The following is a 10,497-nucleotide window of genomic DNA, read 5'->3' on the forward strand; positions in this document are numbered from 1 at the left end:
TTTTGACTTATGGAATGTACAAAAGGCTCATTTTTGAAGCGATTGGCCAACAAGTGCGCAGCCTATATTGCGAGAGCCGCTCCCCCGCTCCCCCCCCCCGGCAGCCACCAACCCGGCGCCAGCAGGGCGGGGATGTCATCGGAGGCGGGTCCATCCATCCCCTCCGTGCGGGATCTGTGGGCTTTCTCTGCATCTGGGTCGCCGGCGTGCTGCTCCCCCTCGCCGACCTTCAATGAGGTCCTCTGTGGTTCTGGCATCCCTATCCTCGAGCGGACACCTTCCCCATCCCCCACCCTCCTACGACGTGCTAGTCACCTGCCAGTGGAGCTCCCTGGTCGTTATCCATCCCTCGGCAAGGCAGCGGTCAGTGCCTCCTCCTCCTTTGGTGCGTGGGTGGCCCACGTCTCCCCTGCTCCCTCCCCGCCGCCTTCGGTGATGAGCTAGGTGGGGGTAGGGACCTCCAAGGCGGCACCTTTCAGGTCTGAGAGGCCCCACCCCCCTTCTTCGACTGTCCCTCTGCCGCCTCCCCTTCCAGCGCCTTTGGGTTTCATGGCGGACGCCTAGCATGTCACTCCTGTGCATGCTGCGGCTGCCATTGATGAGGATGGTTGGGAGGTTGTGGGGCCACGGAAGAGGAGGCTGTCACGTTCGCCATTGTGCCCTTGCCACCCAGTGCTGGTGGACCTCGTTGGCAAGTGCTTCAACTGCTTTGCCAGGGACCATGTGGTGGCTTGTTGCCCCCCGTGCGGCTCGCTACTTCCAGTGCCACGTGTTGGGCCACCGGGTGGAGGACTGGCCCTAGCCCCATCTTCAGCAAGGGGGTCGTCGGGCTGCTCCTCCACGGTGGAGGGCACCCGGCCGTGTTGGCGGTCCTGCTCTGCATCAAGTTGCACCAAGGGAGCCTCCTCTCCACCAGCCGGCATAGGAGATGGATCCCCACGATGGCCATCCCCCACACTGGCGCCGAGCACGGATGGGGGGCTCCTCCAACGAGGGTTGCTAATGGTCGGGGTCCACGGCCACAAGCTCTGATGCTAAGTGCCGCACCCCCTCTCCGCCTCCTTCGTTGGCAGCCCCGACACCCTCGCGTCCTGACTTTGCCTCTACTTTAGTCGTTCCCCCTCAAGCTCCTTCGTCAGGTCACCCGAGCAGGCAGCCTCGGGTCGAACTCTGCATGATCCCCCGCACTTTAGAGGTTGAAGCTAATGAGGTGGTGCTCGAGAGGGCCCTGGTCACTACGGTCGCTGGCTCTCACCCTGGCGCCTCCTCGGATGTAAAAGCATACTTGGAATCACACTTTGGTGTTTAAACCTAGGCCGTTTGTAGTGTATCCGCACTGCCCTGAGGATTTTCTAATCATCTTCGGAGAATCGGTCGCTATGCTCTAGGTGTTGCGCTCCCTGGTCCCTTAGAGTGGGCTTAGGCTCGTCTTCAAGCGATGGCAACATGAGGCCTCGGCTAGCACGACATCTATGGACTTCTGGCTTTAGGTTGCTCTTATCGATATTCCTACCCATTTGTGGCTGCAGAGCACAACGCAAGAGATCCTTGGCTCCTACTGCAACATCATTGCTTTAGCCCCAAAAACGGAGTCCAAGGCTACTCCTAAGGAGTTCAAGATTAGTGTGGGTTGCATCCATCCTGACCTGTTGCCCTAGAAAAGGTCATGGTCGCTCCGATCCCTGTAGCCATGTCAAATGATCAACCTTGTCTTTGTTACGGGGTCATTATCAATATCCTTGACGCAGAGAATCTGCGGTCAATTGATAATATGGTCGTTGGCGGGGATGGTGGTGCACCCAACTGAGCGGATCTCCCTGGCACCAATTCGACCAGTAGCAATGGCGACGCAAGTGGTGCTCCCTCCAGCGTGTCGGGTGCCCCTTCTAGCACCCCTAGTGGTCTTCTTGAGGCCGGCCGTGGGGCGTGACATCTTGGCCGCCCAGCCTACCGGGCTCAGGTTGCTGCTCAGTTACCTCCTCGTCGACCTGGGTCCTTCCCAGCTTGGGGTCTGTATTGGATCCATGCTCCACCAGGTCCTCGCCGGACTTCTTTAGCGGGTCTCTCTACATTTGTGATGCCGTTCATCCCGTCCAACTCTGCGGAGAGGAGCCCATGTGGTCGTAGCCTGTGATGCCACCCTCACGCATGGGGATGGCACTGTCGGGTACATCTCTTCACGGATGCGTGCGTCGGAATCCGCCCCGCCACATCAATCGGGACAGCGGGGGTCTGTCCCCAACCGGTCGCTATTCCGAGAGTCAGCGTTCATGACGCTGAGGCAAGCACCCTCCACAAGGTGCTTCGACCCGATGGCATATGAGGCCAACCTCCCTAATTGGCCCCAAGGGTCGTTGTTGTTGCTGATCCTGATCAAGTCATTTTTGGTCGCTTCTCTATGCTCTTCGTGGCATCCCCCAATGGCCCGAGGCGTCTTTCAGCCCCCGATCCCGCCTTGGAAGCAGTGCGCTTTCTTGAGGTGGATTTCCATCCCTGCTCAGTCCTGGTCGCCCCCTCCCCAGTTCCTAGCAAGGCGGTAGCCTCCCTGGTTCCAAGCAAGGCAGAATACTCCCCAGTTCCTAGCAGGGAGGAACCGGTCTCTGGCCAGCGGCCGGATGGTGCGACAGCCAACCCCTCTTCCCCACCCCTTGTGGTTGACCTGACTAACGTTACGACCACCAGGTGTGCTTCGCCGACAAGTTTGCGGGACCTGGTCCCTGACTTCTGCTCCTCCCTACATCGGTCACCGTATCGTGGCGCTCTCCAAAGGGAGTGGGTCGAACCCAGTCATGGTTGGCAAGAACGTAATCATGAGGCATCTCGGAATTGTACGACATGATGAGGCCCCGGACACTTCTTCCTTTTAGGAGTACTTGAGACTGTTTGCGGTCAGGCTCTTGGATGATCATTGTAGAGCCATTCAGGAGCTATTTGGCAGCAGATTTGACACATCTGTGCAGTGTTGCATCATCGAGGATGAGGACCTCCTGGCAGCCACCAGGGAGCTGTTCCCGGAGGACCCCGCGGTTGCTGGGTGGCCCCCAGTGTAGAGCCTCTTTTAGTTGGTCGTTGGTACATATGGTTGTATGGAACGTGTGTGGCTTGAATCATCGGTCCAGGCACATGGTGGTCCGTGAGCTAGTTAGGTTGGAGAAGATCTAACTTGTTTGTCTCTAGGAAACTAAGGTCAACTCTGTAACTGATGCATTTATTTTAGATATGCTTGGCCTTGATTTTGACTATGTCGCGCTTAACACCACCTACACTGGGGGGATCTTGATTGCTTAGAATGTTAACGTGTGGTTGATCTCCAACGCATCCCTAGGCACTAATTCAGTAACGGCGCGGGTCACTCTTTGCTCCAACCCCACTGAGGGATATGGGTACCCCATGACTCCCCACCGATCAGGATACTGGTTGATCCTGGCAAGTGGGCCTACCCGACCAGAATGTGCGGGCTAAGGATGTGAAGATACTTGGAGCGCAAGTCAAGGAGGCCGGGTGATTCAAATTAGTCTAGATATTGCGGGATACTTGCTGTAATCTGGCTCAGATTGCTTTCCATGTAACAACCGACTAGGATTAGATTCAAACCGACTTGTAACCCTAGGTCGTCAGCCTTTATAAGGCATCCAAGGGCGCCTCTTGAGGGCATCCGAATTACTCCTTGCACCAACACAAAGTAATACTATCCAGCAAAACACAGGACATATAGGGTATTACTCTCCGGAGGTCCGAACCTGTCTAAACCTTCGTGTTGTTGTGATTACCTGGGTAACACCTCAGTGAACAGTCGAGCTATTAAATCCGACAGTTGGCCCGCTAGGTAGGGGTGATTTTGAGATTCTCCCCAGCGAGCTTGATAGCATCTCACCCCGGCATCATCTTCTCCGAGATCATGAAGGACATCTCGCTAACCTGATCCAGCTTCGCTTCGGGACCATGCTAGCAGATTCCGATTACGCCGCTTTCTTTGTCAACTCGACGTCCACCCACCGTATCTGCTGCCTCAGCTATATATATTCCTGTCCTCCAAAATTACCATCGTATCATTTGCTTCGAGACAAAGACGTATTGTATTCAACGCAAATTCTTATGGTTCTGTTCAAATTCGGACCAACGATAGGTCAAATGGGTGTATATTCCCTTTGAATTGAGTGTGTACTTTTCTACGTTTGAGGATTGGAGCAACTATCACACCCTGAAATTCAAAAATCTCGGGATGTGATTAGGAAGAATAATTAAACAATCATTTTAGAGCAAGATTGGTACGGCTTGAAGTAGATAGTGTTTGGTTCGTGCTAAGGTAACGTAAATGCAAAGGGAATCATATTACAGTGTATTTGACAGTGGAATGGGTGATTACTCTCTTTGTTTGGTTGCACTCTGATAACGTAATCAGATTACGGTGTGGGTGCTATATCTGATTACTCTGGGGGAGGAGGGGTAACAAGCTTGTACATATATTATTTAGGTAAGGGATTCGATTACAGTGTCAATTGATTACAAACCACCGCAACCAAACATATGTAATGAGATTCGTTACCTTCAGTAATCATATTACGTTACATTTGAGCCAACCAAACACCACCTAAATGTCCTCGTCGGGGGTGCTGACGCCACCGGTGAAACAATTGCGAAGCTGATGGAGCGACTGGCGGCGACGTACGAGAAGGCCGAGTAGATGAACATGTCGATGGGGAAGCTGCCGGTGTTGGCGATGGATGGATTTTTGAATTTCAGGGTGTGATAATCTTGCTCTAATCCTCAAACGTAGTAAAGTACACACTCAATTCAAAGGGAATTAACCAATTTGACCTGTCGTTGGTCCGAATTTGAACAGAACCATAAGAATTTGCGTTGAATACAAATACGTTTCTGTCTCGAAGCAAATGATACGATGGTAATTTTGGAGGACATGAATACGGTGCGTGGCCTCGGTCCACTTTCGTCATCCCCTTCCGTCCCCACAGCAGCCGCCGGCGAGAGGAACCCTAGATCCCAACTCCATGGATCCATTCCCGTCGATTCCCGCCCGCCCCTCCTGGATAATCCTCGACCGCTTCATCCACCGCACCGACCGGGACGTGGAGGACGAAGCGGACGGCACAGCGTCGGAGATCTCCTACACCTGCACCGACAGGCCCATCCGCGCCTCCATCCGGGTCGCCGACTCTCCCGCGGTGTCCCGCCTGTACCTCGACTGGCCGAGCAGGCCGGAGTTCGAAGGCCGCCTGCGGGAGCCATGCGTGATCGCCGCCGACAACCACTCCATCCTCTTCAGGGCTATCGTGCCCCTGGAGGATCCAATGACCTGCAAGGACACCGCCAGCTTCCCCATCGACATGTTCGTCTACTCGGCCTTCTCGTCGCCTCCGTCGCTCCATCGGCTTCGCACTTGTTTCATCGGTGGCGTCAGCACCCCCGATGAGGACATTTACTTCAAGCCCTACCAGCGCTTGCAGCAGAGACTCATGGCGGAGGACCAAATCGGCCTCCTGTGCCACGGCAGCGAAGGCGGGTTCACGGTCGTGGATTTCACCAACTTCGGCCTGGAAGGCGAGCTCTGCCTGCTGCACCACCATGCTCTTCCTGCTTCTGCCTCGCACAAGAACACTGAAGAAGAAGAAGAAGCAGACTGGATGATTAAGAAGGTGCGGATACCCAAAGGCCCCAGTGTTCGCCGTTGGATCACTGACGCCATCATCCCCCTTCATGGACGCTTCTTGTGCTGGGTTGACAACTACCAGGGCATACTTGTTGTTGACGTCCTCCGTGCCAGCGTCAAGAGCACCACAGATCAGCTGCTCCATTACATCCCGCTGCCTGATGAAGCTTTGCAATCTGACCGCCGCCCACATCCCGATGGAGACTGCCCTGACAGAGCTCGATGTGTCTGCGTCACTGCTGATTTCACGCTCAAGCTCGTCTGCGTTACCACCCGTAAAGCCAACCGAGCGCGATCTCCTTTCACAATAAGGTCGTGGACATTGCCTAACTTCTACCGAAGTGGGCAATGGTGCAGAGATCACACCATGGAGGCAGCCGAGTTCTGGGGTCTTTACAATGGCCAGAGCCTTCCACAGGTGAAGCCTATGTTTCCTCTGGTTAGCTTGGTAAATCCAGATGAATTCTGCTTCCTGTTGAAGGAGGACCACACCACTTACTGGATAATTGAAGTCGACATGGGGAACAAGATGCTCAAGTCATCCGCCATCTATATCAATGAAGAGGAAGAAGGGTGCACCACTGACAGGCCTAGGGCTCGCAGGATCGTCTTTGATGGACACTCCTTCATCCCTAGCGGACTCTCCAATTACCTGGGCATGGATGCCATCAAAAGGTAACTTTACATCTTCTTTACTTGTGTCATTTGTTTATGCCTTGTGGCTTATCATTTGTGCACTTCCAGTCTTTAAACTATTTTTACTAAATTTATCGTGTTTAGCAGCCTCTAGTGCATTTTTTTTGTACATTTTGAAGCATGAAGAGGACACGATGGGGGATGTAGCGTAGGTGATTAGCATATTGAAACATAGCAAATCCTCTTCTTTTATTGGTTTGAGTTAAATTAATGGCCAACCTATCTCTGAACAGTATGTAGTTTGATGTGTTGATACATAAACCCTACCTAATCATTCCTCTAAATATCCATTCAACTGTTTCTTGGTATTGTACATTGTATGTATGTCCTCTAGGATTGAATGTTGCCCCTCAAGTAATTTTTATCCCATCAATCTTATCTGGAGTAAATTCAGACAGGCAGACTATCGTCTAGTAGCAAATTTATTGTTTTATCAGCTGGATGCCGCTCGTAGATTGTCGAAGTGCTCCCATATCATCATTAAGCAGTTTGAGTGTACCTGGTATAACTATGCCCCCCTATCGTGCTAAGTTAGAATTATATTGTCTAAATCTATGCGATAAATTACGCCGAACTATTTTCTTCTGCGGTGAATAATCCGACCACATAATCATGTCCACCGAGTTAATAAACGGCAGCTAGATCGGATCTGTGTCTGATTAACCCACAAGAACCCAGCAGGCAGCCATCTCAGAAAGATACATCCCGTTATATATTATTATTGCTGTGAATTAATGAACTAGTGCTTAATTGTTGTCTACCTTTTTCTTTTTCATGTGATCGGGAACTAGTTGCATTGCGAGATTTGCCTTGTGACTATTTCTTCTTTTTGTGCAGTCGGGAACTAAGTGAAATGATGCAGAAGGCTTGACTATTTCTTCTTTTTGTGCAGTCGGGAACTAAGTGAAATGATGCAGAAGGCAAAGCAGCGCAGGGTGGCACAAAAGAAGAGTCAGTTGGAAGTGGAGCAAGCCGAATTGAAGGAGCATGTTACTGAATCGAAGGCAGCCAAATGCCGTGCTTGAGCATGCATATGGGTTGGTGGTGCATGGGTTGGTGGTGACAGTCGAGGAAGTGATCTGCCGCTGAATCGAGGAAGTGACAGACTAGCGCCTTACAATTATTTCAAGTAGTATATTATTGCCATCGGCTTATGTTTGGTGAGCTTATATTGCAAGAGCCGCTCCCCTCGCCGGTGACCATTTCGGTCCCGGCGTCCAAAGCCCCCTGCCGGCGGCCACTCGAGCGCCAGCAGCAACCAACCCGGCCCTCCTCCTGACCCCTCGCACCTCCTCAATCGGGATCTAGATTTGGCAGTGTTCGCCTCTTCCCTTCACCCTTCTCCTCCCTCTGGCGGGGTGGGGATGTCGCCAGAGCCTCGTTCGTCGGAGGCAGGTCCATCCATCCTCTTCACGTGGCATTTTATCTTCTAATTTCATTCTTTTTCTAAGTTTTCTCTGGTAAGCACCTTGTTCTTAGAGAGTAGCCAAAAGGAAAAAAATTAATTACTCCAAAGAGCAAGAACATAAACTGGGATTATGCCCCTAAAATTAATTACCCCATATATACAAGGATTGACTTGAATATGATTGAGTTTTCTTAATCATTAATTTTATTGTGTACGTCTCAAGAGTATGCATGTGTATCCTCATTGGCCACAGACTGCATCGCCTGCTCCTGCAAATCACTCTGATTGTGGTTCCAATCAGGGGCGGATCCAGGGCCCGGGCTGCCCGGGCTGCAGCCCGAGGCGAGATCATGGAGTCCCTTTAACCTACGTGCTATTTAGCCTAACAAAATGAGGCTTAGGAGACAAAATTAGACTATTTTAGGTGTGATTCAACAGCTCAGCCCGGAGCGCAGCCCCGTTCTGGATCCGCCCCTGGTTCCAATCCACCCTTCTGCATTGCTCTCCCTTGCCTTGCCTTCTGCATCTTTTCACTTAGCTTCCGACTGCACGAAAGAAAGCAGAGTCACAAAGAAATCGATGTTCCTGACTGTGTCATCAGAACTGTAAGAAAATCAAGTTGGGTAATTGGGTTCATAGAAAAGTCTAAGCGTAACGGCATTTCTAGAGCCATGGTCGCGTCAAGCAAAGTCTAAGCGTAACGGCATTTCTGTTGCTCTCTTACAGCATAGAGTTGCATTGGTTTTAAACCATGACAATGTTTAGCAGATTGGATTATAGTTTGTCAACAGATTGGCTACTCATTTAACCCAGCATATATAGATATATCGGCAATGTGTGGATATGGCAATCGCGCCTAGCCATTAACTACCATCATGTTCCCTTCTTGTATTAACATGTACACTAGAGGGTCCTAAGCAGAACAATGTAACTAGTAATAGTTTTAAGACTATGCAAAGCGATACAAGCAAGAAGCAACTGCAGAGGTAAATGCACTGAATAATAAGGAGATACAGCTTGTAGTACCTTGTGATGGCATCCTCAGCCAACTAAGAGGAGAACTTTGTGGGGATGAAGGAGTGGCCAAAGAAAGTTCTTATGCGGTCCCTTTCAGAGGGAGGTCCTCCTTCTTCATTGATATAGATGGCGCTAGACTGCAGAACCTTGTTCCTCATGTTGACCTCAACCATCCATGAAACGTTGCGGTCCTTTTCCTTGAGCAGGAAACAGATGACATCTGGATCAACCAAGCTCACCACGGGGAAATTCGGCCGCACCCGTGGAAGGCAGCTCTTGGCAGCATTGCAAAGCCCAAAGAACTCATCGGCTCCGACGATGATGTCCACATCCTTCCTCCAGCTGCCTTGGTTGATGTCAACCAACGTCCATGTTATGATGGTGAATTCATCATCAGGAGGCACTACGGGAAACAGAAAGTTCGCCGAGTACCTGGGGCACTCGGCGAAGGCCCAAAAACACTTGATAAAACGTTTGCCGAGTGTAACACTCGGCAAACAGCACACGGTAAATTTTGAGTCGGCAAAGTTAACTTTACTGAGTGTTTTATGTCGTGCACTCGGCGAAGCTTTTGCCGAGTGACAAAAAAACACTCGGCAAACATATTTTTCGAAAAAAATAAAAAAAAACCAAAAACGCCAGCAGCCACCACCACCGCCACCACTGCCAGCCACCACCACCGGCCTCCACCATCGCCGCCTCGCCACAGCCGCCGCCCACCGGCCTCCACCACCGCCACAACTGCCACCCGCCACCACGCCGCCTCGCCACGGCCGCCACCCGCCACGCCGCCACATCCGCCGGGGAGGGGCGGGCCACCTGGAACTTTCGGCGGCCGACCTTGTCGACGAGGATGATGGAGACGACGGTGGCAGGCCGCGCGTCGCTGGGGAGGGGATCCGGCCGGGGGAGGGAGGGCCGCCTCCCATCCTCACCCGGATCTAGCCCCCGCCGCCCGGATCTGGCCCGTCCGCCGGGGGAGGGAGGGCCGCCCTCCCATCCTCGCCTGGATTTGGCCCCCGCCGGGGGAGAATGGGAGAGGGGAGGCGGCGTCCGGCGGGAGGGAGGCGGCGTCCAGCGGGAGGGGAGGAGGAGGGGGGCGGCGGCGTGCAGGGGAGGAGGAGGGGCCCGGCGTGAGAGGAGGGGGGGCGGCGTGAGGGGAGGAGGAGGGGGGCGGCGTGAAGAGGGGGGGTGGGGGGGGGGGGGGGCGGGTGTTTTGAGGGGGGCAATCTGGTTAAAAAGTATCGCCGAGTGTCCTATGTGGACACTCGGTAAAGGGTTTCTTTGCCGAGTGTCCAACGTAGGACACTCGGCAAAGTTTTTTTTGAAAAAAAATTAAAAAATATCCAATAGTTTCAAAAAAATACCAAATTTTCACACGAACCAATATATGTTCTCTATTGATTATGCAAAAAGTTTTGTAGTCAAACCAAACTCGACCGTCACTTCGACTCTAAATCTTATCGAATCCTCTCAAAGTTACTATTCTTCTTCTGAGATGCTTCGGTTTGTAATCATTGTACATGATGAAAAATGCAAAATCTTCTCAATTTTTTTTCCACAGCCTCCACGTATTATATCATCATATCATGACAAATCTCATGATTTTCAGAATTTGCTTGTTTTTTTACAATTTAAAAATACTATTGCCACACGTTCATGGTCGTGTTTCCTACACAAGATGTTCGAAATTTCTTTTCATTTCATG

The 10,497-nt window shown here is 51.9% G+C and overlaps 1 protein-coding gene across 1 annotated transcript; it reads left to right on the top strand.

The window, feature by feature from the left end:
• The first annotated feature begins 4,839 nt into the window (after positions 1-4,839).
• Positions 4,840-7,389, top strand: LOC117834106 (uncharacterized). The gene is made up of 2 exons (XM_034713722.2): positions 4,840-6,343; positions 7,257-7,389. The coding sequence occupies exons 1-2, from the start codon at positions 5,010-5,012 to the stop codon at positions 7,387-7,389; spliced, it is 1,467 nt and encodes a 488-aa protein (XP_034569613.1). The 5' UTR covers positions 4,840-5,009.
• Positions 7,390-10,497: the final 3,108 nt, after the last annotated feature.

This window comes from Setaria viridis, chromosome 8, assembly GCF_005286985.2.
Source record: "Setaria viridis chromosome 8, Setaria_viridis_v4.0, whole genome shotgun sequence".
Classification (NCBI taxonomy): Eukaryota; Viridiplantae; Streptophyta; class Magnoliopsida; order Poales; family Poaceae; genus Setaria; species Setaria viridis.

Excerpts from the sequence above, each read along its gene's own strand:
- LOC117834106 (XM_034713722.2), top strand. The coding sequence starts at position 5,010 with ATGGATCCATTCCCGTCGATTCCCGCCCGCCCCTCCTGGATAATCCTC. Across the intron at positions 6,344-7,256 it reads GGCATGGATGCCATCAAAAG|TCGGGAACTAAGTGAAATGA; the intron begins GTAACTTTACAT and ends CTTTTTGTGCAG.